Source organism: Blennius ocellaris, assembly GCF_963422515.1.
Source record: "Blennius ocellaris genome assembly, chromosome: 5".
In the NCBI taxonomy this organism is placed as follows: Eukaryota; Metazoa; Chordata; class Actinopteri; order Blenniiformes; family Blenniidae; genus Blennius; species Blennius ocellaris.
In genome coordinates this window covers 22,705,140-22,725,537 of record NC_137654.1, presented here as the reverse complement: position 1 = coordinate 22,725,537, position 20,398 = coordinate 22,705,140, and the positions used below count along the sequence as shown (strand labels likewise).

At 43.4% G+C, this 20,398-nt stretch overlaps 1 protein-coding gene across 2 annotated transcripts in view; it reads right to left on the bottom strand.

The window, feature by feature from the left end:
- Positions 1 to 334: 334 nt before the first annotated feature.
- plxnd1 (plexin D1) overlaps positions 335 to 20,398 on the bottom strand; it is an 84,797-nt gene continuing 64,733 nt past the window's right edge. For both annotated transcript variants that reach the window (XM_080497441.1, XM_080497442.1), the window contains exons 21-36: positions 20,014 to 20,121; positions 18,285 to 18,397; positions 17,148 to 17,252; positions 15,927 to 16,057; positions 12,886 to 13,084; positions 12,633 to 12,779; positions 12,305 to 12,461; positions 11,844 to 11,947; positions 8,827 to 8,890; positions 7,489 to 7,523; positions 6,754 to 6,858; positions 6,482 to 6,645; positions 6,229 to 6,376; positions 2,600 to 2,740; positions 2,428 to 2,502; positions 335 to 1,370 (exon numbers count right to left, since the gene is read on the bottom strand). In XM_080497441.1, coding sequence (XP_080353567.1) covers positions 1,254 to 1,370; positions 2,428 to 2,502; positions 2,600 to 2,740; positions 6,229 to 6,376; positions 6,482 to 6,645; positions 6,754 to 6,858; positions 7,489 to 7,523; positions 8,827 to 8,890; positions 11,844 to 11,947; positions 12,305 to 12,461; positions 12,633 to 12,779; positions 12,886 to 13,084; positions 15,927 to 16,057; positions 17,148 to 17,252; positions 18,285 to 18,397; positions 20,014 to 20,121 — 1,913 coding nt within the window. In that variant the 3' untranslated portion in view covers positions 335 to 1,253. The remainder of the gene's footprint in view (positions 1,371 to 2,427; positions 2,503 to 2,599; positions 2,741 to 6,228; positions 6,377 to 6,481; positions 6,646 to 6,753; positions 6,859 to 7,488; positions 7,524 to 8,826; positions 8,891 to 11,843; positions 11,948 to 12,304; positions 12,462 to 12,632; positions 12,780 to 12,885; positions 13,085 to 15,926; positions 16,058 to 17,147; positions 17,253 to 18,284; positions 18,398 to 20,013; positions 20,122 to 20,398) is intronic.

Sequence of the window (20,398 nt, the reverse complement as noted above, 5' to 3'; positions counted from 1 at the left end):
TTTCTGTGCCTGTACAGTCAGAGTGTCAGTGTGTGTATCAAGATATGAGAGTATTATTTTGTTGGTCGTGTAAAGGCCACGGCTTGTGGAAGTTGTTTTGTGCGCTGCAATAAAAACAAAGCTAAATGTCTGCATGACTTTTCCCTTACTCGCCTTTTCTCGGGAACATTTACAAAGCTTTCTTGAGACGTTCCAGATGCTGCTTTGAGGATTTCTTTTGGGTGGAAGGCCAGATTTTAATAGTTTTCAAACATTGCTTTAAATTTCACTCTGCTGTAATGCATTCAGAAATGAAGTACTCCGAGACTGACTACAACAAAGTTGTCATCATTAGACACTTTAAAATCCTAAATACGGTAATTTATTTCACAAACTCTGACAAGTAATTTGGCATCACAAATACAGTCTCTCTTCCGATTATAGTGAGCTCATTTTTTTTTCTTAAATGTAAATTTGCCTCTTTTGAATTGATCAAAATCCAACATGTTACTCATTCGTTTTACACATACACACCGATCAACACTTTTACACTGGTGCAGCTCTTCCCAGTGAGCTACATTACACTTGTTTTCATAAAATTCAGTCATTTATATTCTTCTCTCCGCTCCTCCTCAATCCATCATAAACCTGCAAAGCACATTGGGGCATTAAGTTCAAAGCACCAAATGAGAGTCGGTTGCTCGTCTTCGCCGGTCACACCTGAGAACGTTGCAGGTTTTAGGAGGTGGGAGGATTTTATGACGGTCCGACTAATCTTGATAAGCAGGTCACTTGAAAGCATTATAACACATCTATAAATATTGCTATGGACATATATTACAGTACAGTGCATCATTGGCTCGTTCCCTTAAGAAAAGGGTTCAGTGCGTTAAGATTGCCACCAGGGCTTACTGTCGGCCCCAGCATCTTCAAAGACATCCACAAGAAGCCTAATCTGAGCTCCTACACATTCCCTCTATTGTATAGTCGACGAGACTGGAATTCTGTCTGCGTCACTGGAAAAGATTTGGGGAAAACTGCACCGCATCCCCAGATGAAACGGGGAACACTTTGCAAATGTACGACGCTTGAAAGGCAGGTTTTAGTCCTTCGCTCTGCCGTTTTTCCACCCCTGTTGCAACCCGTGGGAATAATAATGACACTTAAGAGGGACGGCTCTTCAGCGACTGACATTCCCAAGTAACCATGTAAGTGGGAGAAAGGCAGCTGGCAGCAGGAGAACAAGATGTGGCAAACAGAGGAGAGCGGCCCCGTCAGGCTTCACTGCAGCACTCATAGATGTTGTCCTCCACCAGGGCAATGACCTGCTCGAACTTGTGGTGCAGCTGAGTGCGACGTGCAGTGGGGTTTGACTCCAGAGCGTTCACCACCTGACCGAGGCAGATAGAAAGGAAAAACAACAAAGATGACTTTGAGCGGCTCCTGAGCATTCATGCATCCATCTTACACAGAGCGAGAGAGAGAAAATCAGCCACCTGCTTGGACATAGAAAGTTGCACGAGAGAAAAGGGGAGCAGCAGAGGATCGAGTGAGAAGTGCTTCAGCCTCTTCTTCTGCCTTCATGCATGCCTCCACACCACAAAAGCTTTTTTTGCTCTTCACTTATTTACAAAACCCACATCTGCTGTGTTTTTTCATGCCCAATAGTTGTCAGTGTGTCAGTGGGATTTATGGGCTCTTAGCGGCAGTGTGCTACCAGGCACAGCGAACTGAGCTGGGGCGAGAGAATAGGCAATCAGGGGCCATTCATAGAGCTCTGTGAATCAGAGTCTAAGCTTCTGGCCCACGTCAGCACAGTAGTATGACAGAGGAAAGCAGCTAAACGGTATTATCATGAGGGTGCTCCATTAAGGCACAGTCACCACTGACTAAGCCTCTCGGGAGAATAGTCACAGCGGTAGAGAAACATGGGGGAGGACAGGAGAGGGTTTGAAGGGGGCCAGTTCAAAGCAATGCAAGGAGATACGAAGCAGCAACTTAACAGTGTCATTAAGCAGATACGGGTGGTGAATAAAGAGAAGGTAAACAGCACGCTGTTTGCTTAAAGTGAAAGGTATCTGTGGGCTGGAGAGAGAGGATTTTGCATGCTGGATTGCAGCTGCTGCTTTGAACATAGTTCACATCAGATTGTTTTTCCGCTGCTGACAACATCCAGCGAAATTGAAATCAGCTATTTGTTGCACACATTTAACCAGACCATACAGTGACAGATTGCAAACTCGTCCACAATGCGTTACGTCTCTCAACAATACAGCTGATCTTCCACATTGATACGCAGCGCTCAGATTTCAATCTGCTGGAACTTGATACAGCAAACTGGGTTTCACGGAGGTGCTGTGGCTGCCAAAAAGTGTGAGTGTGATCACTCAGATATAGCCATCCCTTGTCTGACTTCACAAAGACACAGAATCAATGAGGCTCTCTCACCTGGCTCCTATATCTCTTGGCGTATTTGTAGATTTCTGTCAAGGCCAGGTTGGTGTTGAACTCATTTCTGTATTTCTGTAGGGCAGACATCAAAACAATGGATTAGATAAACTGTATGTCTATTCACAGCCAGATGACTATCTAAGGGACATTTTGCAATAACTGTACTTACTCTTGATTCCTCAGCTAAGTGAGCATTCATCTCCTGCTCGCTGAGCGGAGGCATATCCTGTATCTGCTGATAGTAGCACTGCACTCTCTTCTTGTACTCGGGGATCTCCTTGGCATACAGCAGCTTGTTGGTGGGGGAGTCCTAAAAAAAAACCAACCATACATATAAATTAAAACATTCACATCAACGTTTTTATCAAGGCCTCTTTCACTTTAGCAACATACATTTGATATATCCTTTAGATCACATTGTGATAGAATAAGTTCAGACATTTGGGTTACTTCAGGTGTGTTTTTATATAACGTGTACAGTCTCTTTATTCCATGACATTCAGGTCTCATTAATTAAACTGCGCAGCATTATCTCCAACAGTATAGTGATGCTCACATATTAATACATCAAATATAAAGCAAAGGCAAAAGCTCAGTATTTGTCTTCCCTCTTATCTGCTATATCCTGTCCCTTGTAATTGATACAAGTTTCCTTCCTTCTGCTAAATCTTTACTGTGCAGTTGTAAAGTCACACACTAGAACAATGAATTCTCTGCCCATGGGACTCAGGAGCACTATTTTCAGGTCGCTGGGCCCTTAAATATCACAGCAATTTGGTCATTGTGTCTTTCACAGCCTTCGTAATGGTGTCATGCTGCCCAGTGGGTTCTTCACAAAACACAGTGTTACACAAAGGAGGAGGAAATGGCCATATTCTTTACTTAAGTATTAGTCCAGAAAAATCCTCCTCTGATTCTTTTTAAAAGGCCCCCTGGAGGATGTCTCAATAAATAGGTTTATGGATGTGCAAATGTTTGCTGGCTGGGTCACTTTTTGCTGTGTTGTTTATTGCTCATATATTCCTCAGACACAGTTCCTTTGTTCTTGTTTAATCTCTGGAAGTTTAAATAATCTTGATGTTGGAAAACCGTGTAATGATGCAAAAAAAAAGGTCACTTTTTTTTCTATTCAAATTAAAACAAGTAAAAAAATCTGAAAACAATGATCTTAAGAAGAAAACAATTTAAATCTAGCACAGTTATGTGAACACACTGATAGAATATTTGTATTTTGCGAGTTTCCACCTCTTTTAGCACATATCACACTCTCAAGGCAACCTTCTTTGGCACGTCATGCCACGATCTGTCTCCTTTCATTTTTCACAAACGGCGCCCCTTCATCACGCCAGAGAGAAACGAGGCCCTCTTCCACCCGTGGCGTTAATGTCCCACTAAGTAGCTGTTAAGTTAAATTGGCTGTAATTTGTTGATGACCCTATCTAAGCCAACCAACAGCGAGACAATGGAGGGAGGGAACAGTTTCCTCTCCGCAAGACGGGAGACTCAAGCGGTGAGAGCCGGAGAGTGAGCGCTCCGGTCTGAACCGCTCTCCCCACAGTCACCTCGGGCTCTCGCGCTGCTGCTTATTCAAGCAAGAGGAAAAGTAGCGGGGCTAAAAGGTTGTGGGCATATTCGGGTTATAGCGGTGACTTCGGTTGAGAGCAAGGGTGTGTAGGACTTTGTGTGGCTTGTTTGTGTGTGTTGGGGGGGGAGAAAGAAAGCAAGAAAGTAGGACAGGGGAAAACAAGGGCTGAAAGAGAGGCCCGGTTGCAGCTTTCAGCAAAGGTGTAGGTGCTTACAACGCACCTTAATATTTCTATGTGTCACGGCTTATTTGTGTCGCCTATTGTTTGCTTGTATGTGTGCACATTAAAATTTGCTGAGGGACCGAAATGCTGCAGCCACAGACGCTCTGTCTGCGCGGGAACCTGCTCTCTTCCTGTCCACAAGGTCACTTCCTGCTGCTCGCCCATCTGCCTCGTAACCCCCCTGTGACCCTGTGGCCCTTCATGTCCTGCACCTCGCCAGATAAGAGGGTTTCTGTGGAAACGGCGGGCAAATTCTTGGTTTTGCCACCCCTCGCTCACTCCTGCTGGGCTATCGCTAATCCAGACCCCATACTCTCCATGTAGAAGCAGGCAACAGTAAATATTCAAAATGTGGGGGAGCGTTGTGCCACTCTCCTTGAACCCAAGGAGATAACGTGACCATATCCTTGGACCTGGTGACTCCACAGAAGTTGCACAACCAGATGTGACACGTTAATGAGGAAGCTGCTGACACACCCGCTGCAGAAACGGTTTTCAGGTTTTTCTTTGCATCTTGTAGGTACGCATCGGCCTGCAGGTAACTATGAATATTGCTGCTGTGAGTACGCTGGTTCTCTGGCACTGAAGTAAAGTATATAAATCAGACTGTTTCTCGGTGAAAGAAGAGCATTATTTGATGAGTCCTCGGCTCCCTCCGGGGAGGAAGCCAGTCAGAGGGAGACAGGAAGCAGAGCGTGCTCAGGGTCACGGTGTCTGAAGGATGAGACGGATTTGTGAGCAGTGAGGACATTGACATGCAAGTACAGACACACACACACACACACACACACACACACACACACACACACACACACACACACACACACACACACACACACACACACACACACACACACACACACACACACACACACACACACACACACACAGAGATGGACAGACACACTTGTGCACGGCACAAAAAGAGATCTCCCCGGTGCTCATGACCTTGGATCAGCCGACTGGGCTGAAATAACATGAGGAGAGGTAGATGGAGCTGACAGTCTGAAGGCTTAGGAATGAGGGTTCACTAGGGGACTCAGGAGGTGTGTGTGTGTGTGTGTGTGTGTGTGTGTGTGTGTGTGTGTGTGTGTGTGTGTGTGTGTGTGTGTGTGTGTGTGTGTGTGTATGTGTGTGCGTGCATGCGTGCGTGTGTGAGTTTTGTAAAAAAAAAAGTTATTTTTCAGCTTCTATTTGAATCCTATCGCACAAACGGACAAACAAACAAACAAACGTTAAAAGGAACTTGTATCTTGAAGTCTAAGATGACAAAAATGAAAATCAAATAAAAGAAGCCACTTTTTTGATTGCAACACTTCACAGACTACATATTTCAGATCGTTCTTTGTCATACTCATATGTTGTTTACTTAATCAATGGGCTAATGTGCAAATCTACATTTTGTTTAATCCCGTGCTTACCAACATTCAGTGCAGTTCACCAACGTGCTCGATATACTAGAAAGCTTATTATTCTGTTTTTCTTTAACATGTGCAAAATAAATTTGGACAGTCTTCGAACAGAACTCGGGCCCCCTTCCCTTCAACCTTTAAACTGGGGTCAGTATAGAGCTGGATGCGAGTACATTTCACATGATGCTTCTGTTGTCAAATCCTATGACAAACCCATTCACATCTGGCTGTCAGAAGATCGGAAACGTCACACATGGTTAAATGGATACGGAGATAAATGCTGCTTCAGATCTCATGGGGTTAAGGGGATTGAATGATCGGTCACTGAACGGTCTCTCAGATGTTACATCCAAAAAACATCAATCATCAGAAAAGAGGCTTATTACAATGCCTTCTAACTTTGTAGTCAGATTATTCACCATTAAAATAGCAAGAGAGGACTTTGCTGTGCCCAAATGCACTTGTGTCATGTGCTTAAGATCATGTGGTTGAGATTACTAAAAAGGCCCAAGAGAAAGACATTTGGAAGAAGGGGAAAAAAAACAAAAAACAAAAGACAGAGACAGTGGGAGACTCACCTTGCCAAGTTGCAGATCAGAAATGGAGCAGGCGTCGATGAAGGCCTGGGCGATTACAGACAGACATGCGTCCATGTGATCCGTCTTATCGATGTCAAACACAAACTGGGGATTCTTCAGGATGTTCACCCAGAAACGCAGAGGTAAACTATACAGAAAGACACAAAGAGAGAGAGAGACAGAGAAGTTTTTAAAGACTTTCACAGTGAGTCTGACCGAAGGGATTTTCAATCACTGCACTTTGTTTGACCACCTGTTGGTTTTCCAGATGTGCAGCGTGTCTGGGTCTGTGATGCCCCGTTTGTCAGCCTGCTCCTCCAGGAAGTCAAAAAAGTACTTGACGGCCAGCGGAGGGCGGTCCGGAGGGATGCTGAGGATAGCCTGAAAGAGGTCGTCCAAGAACTTCTGAAGAGTTCCCTGTGGAGGAGAAGAAATATGTATCAACATGTTTTCGTGTAATGTAAGAGCCTATATGTGTCTCCTGAGAATAATAACGGCCACATGAATATGAAAAGGGTTGTTTACCTTCGTAGAGAGCAGACGCGTCAGGTAGATTTCAGGCAGCACTTTCTTGCGATGGCTCTGCCTGTGCGACCTCCTGGTCTCCATTAGCTCATCATGAGGTAGGACCTGCAAGGTCAAAGGTCAACATTACTTCAGAAAAAGGTTGAAGCGATGACCTGTACTGTGAGCAACTAAATGAATGCACGACTGTCTCTGCTGGATGAGTTGTCAGATGGGAATTCTTCTGTTTTTTGTATTAGATACATGATCCAGAAAGTGCATCAGCGTAGTGTGAAGCCCTGAATAATACACAGAATTGAGGAAGTGATGCGAGTTGGGAATTTTTTATGCTTTCCTCTGCTCACTGTATACAAGATCATGTCTTTGACTTGCTCATACAAGTCTAAATAGGGGTAGGGGGAAGAAAAAAAAAAATTCCACCTTCTTAAGTCAAAAAGGCCTACAGAACCATCCTGTAAAACTAACTATTCACCCGGCAAATTGTGTTCGGAGGAAGTCATTATTCTAAAGTCAAAGGGCCCATATCTTGGCTGACGTTTATAAAAGAGCTTAAGCAGCATTAGTGCTGTCATGTCCTCTCAGCAGCTTTCCTTTTCACCTCCATTCACCCCCATTCTCTCTGTCATCGGGCCTGCTTGGGGCTGACTAACACCGGCACACCACAAGAAAAGCTCCGGTAATGAACGCAGACGTCACATATAGGAACATTCTGATTGCCGACGAGGGGATACTCACCAAGTGTACATATTTCTCAGTATCCAGATCTTTCACTAAAGAGGAAAAAAAACACGAGTGTAAAACAATGTGCAATCAGCAAGGTGGAGACCTGAGACAATGAGAGGAGATGGGAGGATGGAGCACACAGTGTGACAGATCGGAAGAAGATAAAAAAAAAACAGGGGGGAGATTGACAGGAGTGCAGGGGAGACAGAGTGCATGCAAGAGGAGAAAGTGATTAAGGTGGACTGTGGGCCGGTAGGGGAGGGGAGCTGTCTGCGAGAATGAAAGAGAAAGATTACGAGCGAAAGGAGAGAGGAACAAAAAAAAAGAGATTAGGGGAGACAGACACACGGAGACTGTGATTGGTTCTGGAGCCGGTGTAATGAGATGGTAATACTTGGCCAACGCTGGGAAAAAGCATTAAACCTTGATGGTTTATATATAGATCTAAACACAAACACGCTCATGATTATGCATCAACAGTTATGAGTACAAGGATACATGCAGATACAGGTTCAAACACAGGCACGATCGCAGACTCAACAGACAAATAAAGTAAATTTTTGTGCACACAATGGCAAATAAACTCAAATCAAGCATTGTGTGGCCACACACACAAACACACACACACACACACACACACACACAGATGTGAGTGCCTTCTCATTACAGGCAGCTCTGCCAGCGATGCTCCTGCCCAGCGGGCCTCAGTCCAGACCCTCAGCACTGATCACAGGCAGGCAGGACAGTGTTTTATATTAGCCAGGGAGCACTACAGGCTCATAACACCCTCCTGGTGCTTTGAAGCAGCAGCCAGGTTTGGTCCACATAAGCCTATTTTTGGCCCAGTATGAATGAGAAGAAAGGCTTTGATGGACAGAGCCTGAACACAACGGTGCTCTGGTCCGGTACTGATTATGTAAGGTAGACCCTAGACAGTGAAAGGACAGGCCCATTAAAGGCTGCATGTAAACTCATCTGTCAACAGGCAAAGCAGTAATTTTATTCCGCTTTGACGACGGACAATGGGCCGACGTGTTCTCATTTTTCCCCCCCTAAAGGCTGACACTTGCTAATGGAATACATCTACAACATGGACAAAAAAAGCCCTTAAATTAGGCGGCAGCATAAGAGTATGTGTTGTGATTTATTAGTGCGTTCGGATGCCCGCTGTGTCATTTGAGGACAGGAAGGTGTGTGGTTGCATGTGTGTTTACATGAACGTATCATGTTCTCGTGGCCAGCTAAGCATGTGCCGTTCTCTGTGATCGAGGGGGTGAGTGTACTTATCCAAGTGTGAGTGAGTGTGTATGACAAAGCGACAGGCAATGGGTGTGTGTGAAGGTGACGTACCTCTCCCCAGGGTGTTGTCTTTCTTGTCTTTCATGCTCATGGCCAGCGATGCCCCCTCTGGGACCTGTGATGGGAGGGAGGGGGGGTGAGGAGAAGTAAAGAGGGAGCGAGGGAAAAGGGGAAGAGGAGAGAGAGAGCACAGAGGTCACGGGGTCAGGGGTGAGCCTGGGTGCACTAGAACAGCATCATTAAGCATGCCCTCGAGGGGAGCGAGGTGCTGAGAGGTGCATGTGTGTGTGTGTGTGTGTGTGTGTGTATGTGTGTTGGTCATGTGTGTATCCAGAAAGGTGGCGAGTTTGTGCAAGACTGGCTGTGCTCATTAAAGTCAACCCGTGGTGAAATGGATTGAACAGCCTTGCTGGTGAACCCAGACCGTTGGTACACGCTGCAGCTCACTGCCTTCACAGCTCCGTCCCCGTGGCTCAGCAAAAACTAAACAGAGCACTTAACAAGTACAGGTAACGGGTCAAAGGTCCACAGTCACTGGACGTCTGTTTACTTACGCACAAATGAACGCAGACATAAGCAAACATACACATACAAAAAGACATAATGGAAGACCGGGCTGTTTTTTTGTTTGTTTTTTTTAAACTTGTTTTTTATTTATTTTACTTCATAGGACAAGTTAACTTTACTAAAGAGAAAACTGAATCCAAACTACATCTAAAAGGTTTGAATAAATGTCCCTTATTTACTTTAGTTTACATGTTTGTGTTAATTTGATTGTCCAGTTACAGCTATCGGCAGTCATTTAAATGAAGTAAATGAAATGTAATGAAGTAATTACATCAAAGTTTTCTTCCCCTCCCCATGTTGCAGTGAACTAAATGATACACTACATTTATTAATAATTAGACAAGTATTCTAAAAGTCAATTACAGCATTGTAAAGGCTCATACAAAGTCATTACTGGTTTATTTAACAGGGACATTAATAATGCACAACATGCAGACAGTTATAAAGACTTTTCCAAACTCCTATTTTTTACTTTGTCCTAATCCAGATGTTTTCATGACGATTGCATATAAAGTCTATATGCGTCTTTAACTGCTTGCCACTCTGGAAAATTAAATCCCAATCACACTTTCAGTACTTTTTTAAAATACAATAAATAAAAGTCATTCTCAGTTGAACCCTCTTATGAATAAAAATGGATGTATTCAGATTTTATGTGTGTAGAATTGTAAAAAAAAAAAAAAAAAAAAAGAGCAATGTGATACTCACACAATAACACTGTGTGTTTCTGACAGGCTCATGTGTGACACACTGCCGTAATTGGACGGTCTCAGTGAGCAAGTCCTGGGGCTTATTACCGGTATTACTGATTTAATATTTAACCCTTTATCGGCCAAGTGTCCCTATTTGATAACTACCACATTTCCTCCAGTTTCTGACAAACTAATGATGAAAAATTGATGAAAGTCACACACGGTGCAGATAAATACTCATTTTTAAACATTAACATAAGTTCCACTTGTGAAGGATTTCTGGAAATTTTGCAACAGAAAAAAAAAAGGAAAATATATTTTTGTGTCACAGTAACACTGCTGTGTTTTTGTTGTACAAAATCTTCAACATAAAGTTGATCATTTGCTCATATATTATTTAAATATATGCCTGTACAGTATATGTTTAATAAGTCATATTTTAAAACCACCTAGAAATAACTAGGAATATTAATAAAGTTAGAAATGGAATGTTTAAGGTAGTTTTTGCAGTAAGCACATAATAATGATTGACTCAAGCTATCGAGAAGTGTGCTGCTGTATAACTTGATCATAATAAACAACAATAATAAAAACATTCTATTTATGGGCACCTTTCGGAACACTCAAGATCACCTCACAAAAAATAAAAACAACATAAAAACCAATGATGAGAGGAAATTCAAATTTTAAGTCACAAGTGTGCATGATGAATAAAAGTTTTTGTTTGCTGTATTAAATCATGGAATTGATGGGAAACAGAGTTAAAGCGATGCTCAAATATGAAATTGTTACAAATGTCTATAATTTTTTGTAATTACATGCACAAAACAGCATTAGTTCTATTTGTTTATCATATATATTTATATATGTATATGTTTTACATAATATACACTCATCAACATCACGAGACATCACCATAACCTATTGACAACATTTCCACTCATTTCACAACTTACTTACTTTTACGGTTAAAACAACATCATTTCGTGAAGTCTCACCTCCGCACTAAAATGCATCCGCTCTTTAGAACTTTAGTGAAACAATGATTCCCATTATGTTCTGAGTGCGTTTTTCACTCTTATCTGCTGAAGGAGAAAGTTCCTCTGAGGACACTTTAAATGTGAGCATGAGCAACTCTTCGGAGGCCGGTCATGGTTAAGTAAGAAACACAACAACAGTGTGATAGTTAGAGAGCTGAAACCTTCGGGGCACCTGAATAGAGAAGGACGGGTTGCTCATAAGAGCAACTGTACTGTGTCCAGAAGTCAAAAGACCAAATCAAATCATGGCCGTATACGATGAGGTACGTATAAAATAATTTAAACTCTGGAGACTCTTCGCATGCTACAAAATTTAAAATGTACCTGAGTCAAGAATAACATTATTACATGTTCAGTTTGTTTTTGTTTTTTCTAGAAATACACCGACATGAAGTATCAACAATCTGCTCCTGCTCTGCCGCAGTAAATGACCCGTGTGACGCAATCATAAAAATGAAACATGGCGAGGCCGCAAACAGCGACACAAACAGAAGCGTGTTAATGCATCCGGCTGCATCCATCCATCCACATCATTAACATGGAGTTCTCAGGTTCAGCAAACCTCCTGCTGGTGTTACACCATCAGGCATTCACAGTGATCACAGCTACCGCAGAGGTCTGCTACAAACACACACGCACACACACACACACACACACACACACACACACACACACACACACACACACACACACACACACACACACACACACACACACACACACACACACACACACACACACACACACACACACACACACACACACATACCAGGTAATGGAAGACTGTGTTCAGCTTCTTTCGACCGTCCTCCATCACCGAGGAGTTGTCCAGGTCCTGCAGAAGCTTACTGTTGCTGCCGGAGTCAAACCACTCTGAAAGCAGGAAAAAGGAGAAAGAACATTGTGTTGTTAGACAATTTCATCCTAAATTTGGAGAGGAATATGCGAGACAGGCGGCAGCCGTGCTCTAACTCTCTGTGTCACGACCTGTGGAAATATTCCGGGGCCATTAATCAAATCTGCTCTGCAGGCTCCACAGCTTTTGAAAGCAATAACTCTTTGTGATTATGACTGTACACTCTCCTCAATGCATTCTGTCATTTATTATATTGCAGCCTCAGGTTAGTTGAGCTTCATGAGGGGAATTGACCTTTTGCAAAGGAGATTACTATATCTTGGAGGGTTGGGGAGGGCAGGGGATGAAAATAATCAGAGAAAATGTGCTCTTACCCAGGTCTACGTCCTCTGCCCGGGGCCATTGGGAGAATGGCAGGTTTTTATAAAAGCCTTCAATGATTTTTTCCTTAACTTGGCAGATTGTGTCAGTATTCATGACCTTGACAGACAAGGAGTCCATGCCACAGCCCTGGAAGGACACGTTGATGTTCTGCGAAAACAAACACAGCAAAAGTGAGAAATACTTGTGGAAGGATTGTGCAGTTTTGAGTTTCACAAACTTTCTGGCATTCCACTTCGTTGAATCGGTGAGTTCAACGTTAAACTCCGAGCTCTCAAAGGATGTGAAAGATAAACCCAGAGCGTTAAAAAGACATTGGACCTGTGGCTTGGCCTCGATGTTCTCACGAAGCAGCCACTCCTCATTGAGGGTGTAGCGAGCCTTGCCCGTGATGGCGTCTATGGAGCCCTTGTTGATTTGCTGCTTGATTGCACACAGCAGCAGGAAAAAGGGCTCGCCCACTGTTTCCTGAGGAATGTGACACAGAGGTGGGGTCAAATCGGAGCTGGAGAAGCTCTGTCTAATCAGTCCAGTGTCATTATTTCTGATGAGACTCCACGTTTTCCGTCCTCACCTTGAGGTAGCTGTACATGCAGATGGACATCCAGTTTGTCAGCATTTTCTCCACCACGGACTCGGTGCGACGCAGCATCAGTTTGGGGTTTTTGGAAGCGGAGGCGTCAATCAGGTCCACCAGCAGGTCTTTCATGATGCTGGTGTAGTACTCAAGTTTACCGTGGAGGGCGATGGTGAGCAGAGACGCGAGACTGCATCTGAGGAGTCGGAAAACAGATTAGCAGAGGGGAAGGATGAGGAAAAATGCTTTTGCAAACATGCCCTGTCAGTGTGTGGTCAGTGGAGATTTAAAAAATAACTACATTACTGAAGCGACAATGAGGTTTAGCCCTCCCCACCGCACCTGCGACTGCAGAGCCAAATAAAAGCCTGATCTAATGCAGGGAGTGTCTGAGTCAGTAAGTCCAGAGGTGCAGGGGATTTCCCTAACAAAGCCCCTTTAATCCACCCGAAAGAGGGCTACATCAGTCAGTAAGTGCTGACGCTGTGCTGGGACAGGTCTGTGGTCGTCTTGGCCCCGGAATTTTTCTCCGATTCACAATGACTACTGAGTTTTGGGACATCCAAGACCAAAACAGCTCTGGTGATATATGACAGAGTAAAACTTGAGCAACCACTTTCTGAAGTAAACATTCCTCTCGTCTTTTTTTTTGCTGTCAGTAACAATTACATACAACCTCAAATCAGAAGTAAACAAGCTGTCATAGTGATGTCTGGGAAAATATACATGACAATAGTCCACTGTACTCAGGAATGTTCAGGTTTCTTTTTCTGTCCAGCCCAATAATTTTGTGGTTTTAAGTGTTGAGGCTGTGGTGTGTACTGATGTGATACTGGGAGGTGTTTTAAATGTTTTGTAATTATTTACAGAGTGATTGAAACTTTTAAAAGGAATCAACCTCAGGTTTACTTGTTTTCAGTGTGACTGCGTAAAGCGATCAATGTTTATCTATAAAGCACTTTTCAGACATTATAATGCAACGTGCAGTGCTTCAATTCATTCTTTGACAAAACATTTAAAAGAGAGATTATTCGCGAACAGACGCCTGCAAAAGTTACTGAGAGCTCATACGGAACACACACATACACACATGATAACATCATGTCATAGCAATAATTAAGCCTTAACAGGGATATGAAAGTTAGACAAAATGAGCTAATAAAAGGTGGTATTGTGATAACATACATTTAGGAAAACAAGTCCTTCAAGAAGCAGAATCATGTATACCAAAAATACCAAAAAAGTCAATTACAATGTGAGGTTAAAATAAACTTGAATATAAGTGCAATTTATCCTGGTATTCTCACTTCTTCCCACAAACCAACAAGATGCACACGCAGACATTTAAGCTGTAGTGTATGTGTGTGTGTGTGTGTGTGTGTGTGTGGGGGGGGGTTATTGTCTTTCTCTGTGTGTGAGCACTGTGACAGACTGACATCTTGTTCAGGGTGTACTTGACCTTTTACCCAATGTCAGCTCAGTTCGCCTGCAGCCACCGCAGTCCTGACATGGATATAAAGTGGCTACTTTCAAGGAATGAATGGCTGCTGTGTAGAAGCAGGAATATTGTTACTTTACTTAAAGTTTTCTGTTCAAGTTTTGTTCCTCTAGAATTTATCACAAATGTAAGTACAGGTTTTTCCAGAAAAAGAGACTTAGTTTAAGTACTATCAAGATTTACGTTTGAGAAGAGACATCAGGGTTGCTGCAGACCCTCCTACGATCAAGACTTATTCCAACAAAAACTAACAGATGGATTAAGTCTTAAAAAGACTGACAAGAGGATCTCTGTGTGCATCCACTAATGCGTAAAAAATAGGAAGAACTAGAGAAAAGCCGCCTATTGAGAAGTAGTGACTCAGCTGAAAGTAAACCAGAACAAAAATAAACAAGTAATGACTCAAGTAACAGTAAATCTAAACAATAACTAGTAGTGACTAAGTGAGAAGTAAATGGAAAAACACAGTAATGCAAAGGAGTTTTAAAGCAGCAAACACACTCCTCTTCACTTATTGTCTCTGCTTGTAGAATTAACTATTTTATAAATTTTAAAAAGACTTCAGTGGCTGTTATGTTTTTTTTCCTCTTCATTTTCTTTACTCATCCATCTTCCATACTGCCTCGGGGGTCATGGGGGGGAGAAGAGGTGATCTGACTGTGGGTGAAGGCAGTTTACACCTTGGACAAGTGGTCAGTCCAATTAACCATCACAAGACAAACAGAGGCCGTCACACACGCTCAAATTCACACCAACGTGCAATTTTAGAGTCTTTGAAAATGCTTGTTTTTGGACTGTGACCCACAGAAAAGCCGTTTGTGCACAGGAAGTACAAACTACACAGAAAGGCCTCTCAAGCCCACCCAGGGACATTATCAATCTGAGGCAAGAGTACTAACCACAGCAACACTAAATCTTCTATAGGGGAGAATTAATCCTTATTGGAAACGCCATGTATATGTTTCCTGTTAATCATTACTTCTGTTGACGTGAACATTTTGATAGCAAGTTAGCATGGGATCCCTTTTTAAACTGATATAATAAACATGTAACATTTATTTAGCTTAAATAAGTCCAATAGGTACTTCACGAATATGATTGCATCACCATACTGGGGGACACACGCTTGTGTTATTAACTGATAAATGCTCCACTGTGTTTATCACCAATTAGTTGCTAACATTGTCCTTTTGCTGCTTTTTCTGATCCTGCTGCGATGATGAGAGAGAAAGGAGAGGAACAAACCAGTAAATGCTCTGGGTCATAACACAAAATCAAGGATGGCAAAATGCTCTGCAGAAATGAGGGGACCTGCAGGGTTGGTAGATAATTATCTGTGTGCTCGTAACCTTAAAATGTGGCCATTATTTATTTATTTTTCCCTGAAGTGGAATTTCAAAAAGTGGCTTTAAAACACTCTACGAGATCCCGGGGACTGGAAAATCCCCAGAAACCCTATTTATAGTTCAAAATCATGATGGAATATTCTATTTCTTACCATGGTTTAAGGTCTGAAGGATGTGTCATATGAAGCAGTTACCTGTCTCGTACTGCAAAGTCCTTCTGCTGCTCCAGCGCGTGGACGAAGGTGATCAGGAAGTGCTTGTTACTGAGGAGAGTGGAGAAGAGAGTGATGCCCTCCTCTACGTTTGGCGTTGTTGTGTTGGTGGCCTGATGACAGAGGGGGGATTGAACAGTTATTTCTCAGTGAATTCGTCCTAACTGGATTACACACCCGCTGCGCCCTCCCTAATCTATTTCACCCTCTGATCTCAAGTGACCCATTGAGTGAACACTTCATCTTTCCATCACATCTCTCCACACCGCCTCCTCGGGCCCTTCCCTCTCTGGTGTTTCTCCACAGCATCTGTACATCCCGCCCGAGTCCCTTACTGTGCGTGATTGTCTCCAAATGTGCAGAGTCGACTTAATGAGTGTGGCCTATCTATGGGTGCGACTAAGCAGCAGTGTGATGAAGTCTTCCCTCTGGACTGCAGCCATATGGTGTAGTTTGCAGCCTGACAGAAGGAGAACAGGGGTGTCCATTAAGATAAATGCCCGCCTGCGAGATTTATTTGCTGTGACCTGGAAAACACTTCCTGGGAAGACGATGTGGATCCAAAGCACTTCATCACCGTTAGACAGGCTCCCCCGGCTGCCGACCTAAAACTGGTGCTGCAATCTTTACTTTCTCTCGTTGTAATGTTTCACGTACACGTGCGCGTGCGTTCACGCACGAATGTGTTGGGGAGCACGAACACATTCACTCTCATTCTTGCCTGTTCCTACTCACACACACACACGTAAACATGCACACACTGACCGGAGCTGGACTTCAGCGAGTAGCACACTATTTGGTTGCCTGAGAGCCAGTGGGAAGTGTGTCAACAACCTGCCATCAACTCGGTGGGCAGCGTATCTTTTGTGAAGCTGAATGTTTTTTGTCTTACTCACTGGAAACCGCTGAATGACATACATTAGCATTCCCACACGCAAGCCCTTCCAGATAATATAGTGACATACTCTATACACACAGACACAAACACACGCACACACACACATGCACACTTGCACAAATGAGAAAAACTGCACGACATGCTTTTCTTTACTACTCATCTACCTCCCCATGAAACCTTAATATGCTTCAGTGTGACCCACTTCAGGCACCCAGGAGTTTAAAAAAAAAAAAAAAAAGGACCCAAATCAAGGCACGCTGGCAGAAGGAAACCTAACCTAACAACCTAATGGCTTAACCCCTCACCTGCCAGTCCTGCAGCAGTGGGTGGGTTTCTGGCAGCGCTCGAGGGCCGAAGCCGTCATTCTCGTAGGCAGGCTGGACCAGACTCTTCTCGTAATCCGAGCACATCTGAAAGCACAAATAAACACACAGGGAAAACTGTGATACAAAAGTCAGCTGCAGCCATAAACACAAAACTGAGAGTCAGGGAGAACAAAAAGAGCTGTTGGCTGTAAGTTTGGAGTCTCAACCCAAAACACTGGATTTCTTTAACAGACCCTGAATAAGTTCTGAGTAAGCATGAAAAGGAAATATGACACCGTGACACGAAACGTCATGATCCTTAATGGCTTTGACGTCAAAGTGACCCACAGCAAAGAGGCAGCTTTTCAACGTAGTCTGTCACTGCAGGACAGATACGTCCGGCTTTTATTGTAACTGTGTCTTAGTGTGTGTCTAACATTGTTTTGTGAGTGTGTAATCTCAGACAAGCAGACGCGCTTGTAAAAAGCAAGAGCGTGAAGGGTCATGCATAAAGTGTTGGCTGTTTTAGAGGGAAACTGCAGATAAACGATACAGCAGCACCAAAACACTTGAATATATGCTTTCCTCCTCGCAGCCTTTCAACACTCTCCTTCAGCATTCTCTGTCCACTTCTCACCAGCATGGCTGTCATTGTGAAACATTGTTTATAGTTGCAAAAACAGCGTGGGTGTGTGAGTCGAGTTAAGAGTGCGTTGTGAGAGATCAGGGAGAAAGTTTCCTTGTCTCTGTGCCCGCCATTGTTCTGTCTCCTTGAGAGTCCATGCCTGTGGTTGGAAGACAAAGCCTGCTGAGTTGTGTCTGTCTGTACTGGTGGAAAAAACACCCACCCACAGACAGACCCACAGTCTACCTTCGGGTTGGATCGCACATCAGAAAAATGCTTACCTATAGAGAACGCATTAACTCTCCCGCAGGGTGCCGGACTGAACTACACTTCATGAGATGTCTGCTGTATGTTTAAAAGTTCCAAGGTGAATTTTTATCCCATATATTATAAACAGTGGGAAACGTGCAACGGTAAATGTTGGGGAGGGGTTATTGAAACCACAGTGAGAAAAATGGTGGTGTCAGTGTGGCAGTTGAAATCAGATAACAGGGAAAAATGGGGTTTCTCACCTTGGGGAAGAACGTACGAGTGACAAACTGTTTGTACTCCAAAAAGGGGATGCCCTGGCTCCGATTCAGCTCCTTGGTCAGGTCCGTCATGTCTGTTTGCAGCTCTGCAAAACCTGAAAGGACAAAACCAGAAAGACACAAAAAGAGGGTTGAGTCATGAGAATGTTTTATTGAAGCACAGTTACTTCTTCTTCTGGCTCCCCAAACTTGGTCGCTAAGTGGAGTGAGTGAGAAATGTGTTTACGAAATAATACAATGATCATAAATTTCACTCAGGCTGCTGAAAGAGTGTGGCAGATTTCGGGGTAAATTATTTCAAATTAGAGAGAGAAATTTATCATTTTACTTCCACGATCGAGCTTCACGTTCTGGTTGAATACTAAATATAACAGACGCTAATCCTCTCATCTTTTCCTCCTCTCACTGCCAGATTGTGCAGCCCATTATGGCATGCAGGCAAATATTTACCAAACGACAATCACTGCAGCCAAATCCAGTCTGAGGCTCTTATCCAAAACATGTGTGCAGGCTGAGGTTAGTCCATGCAGAAACAGTATCACCATGTCCAGACACGGACTCAAATCTGCATGCTAATATTGTAGCCACTTTATGGGATAGCATGTACCAGCAGAGGATAATGTTCTCCGCTAATGAGACGCCAGAGATCTCTTTATGGAAAAGTGCTTCCTGTGTTGGGCTGAGAGACGTATTTGGGTTACAATGACAGTTTCTACGTACTGTGTTTATGCAGAAAGAAGAAAACACTAGACCTCAGGGATTTCAAACATTTTTCATCACCTCACCAGGTTATTTATTCTCCTGCTCACTAAAGCGGCCCCGAAACCAGCCAGTTCACATCATCAAACCCAGATTGGAGGCAGCAGGCCCGAATTGCAGACCTCCCCTTCTCCTCACTCCTCATAGAAGAAAAAATAAATAAATCCCAACTTCTCCTTTTGTTTACACTGGAAGATGTCAATTTGCCATCTTTTATTCTTCTTTCAGTTTCTTTATCCTCGTTTCTTTTGTGCATATTCACCCTGAACTCGGCCACAGATCTATCTGTGTCCTTTGACTAAATAACCTCTCCGCTCCTCCTCTCCCTCCCACGCTCCTGCTTCTCCTCAGGCTCGCAGCCCTCACTCCGGCTCCTATCGCTTCCTCCCTCCATTCCTCTTCCTCTATCCGTCCCCTCCATCTCCAAACCATAAATCTGGGTGCTGAGACGTGGAATGGCCTTCACGCGGCTTTACTCTAATGCCCTAGAAACACACAGGCACTCACAGACAGACACAGAAGTAAAACACACACTCACTCACACACACACAGAGGCCTGGCTCCTATAGGCTAAATGCAGTGGAGGCGATGTGACCACTCAGTGTGCCTGTGTGTGACTGATCATTTGTCAGGCACTGTGTTTTATGACTCACGCTTACTAGGCACAAATCTGTCATCTGTTGTATCTCCCTCCCACTTCAGACTAGAAAAACTTTTAAAATAAACAAAAGTCTCACTCACACAGAAACACAGATTCTTACGCAAACAGACATATATGTGTGGTCAATATTCCTGTCTCCCCAGAAGCTCTGTATTTCATGTCAATCAACGCAAAACAGTGTTTATGGTCGAAATGTTTGATAACAAAGCCTGTTGAAGAACAGTGTGTGTGTGCACGTGCGCATGTGTGTGTGTGTGCGTGTGTGCACGTGCGTGCATTCCTCGTACTCACCTTTACGTATCTCCTCTCTGATCTGAGACTCCATCTCCTCCATTTGTAGTAGAGTTTTTTGCCAGTAGCGTTCTGCCCTTCGGCTCTTTGTGCAATACACTACAAGAGCTGAGAGAAACAGAAGAGTACAAGAGGGAAAAAAACCGTTTATATTTATTTTCAAAACATTTATTATAATACTCTCACCACCTCCACAGGATAACATGGGGTGAACATGGATTTTAAAGATTCAGAATTTGTAAAAGGATTTCCTGAAATGTTTTCAAGCCTGTGAAAAAAAAAAACCATTTGCATGAGTGTTTCTAGAAGTGAGAACATTTAATTCATCCACGTTTTTCAACGCGTATCGAAAATCTGTGCACAAGTTATTTCATGCCATGTGCAC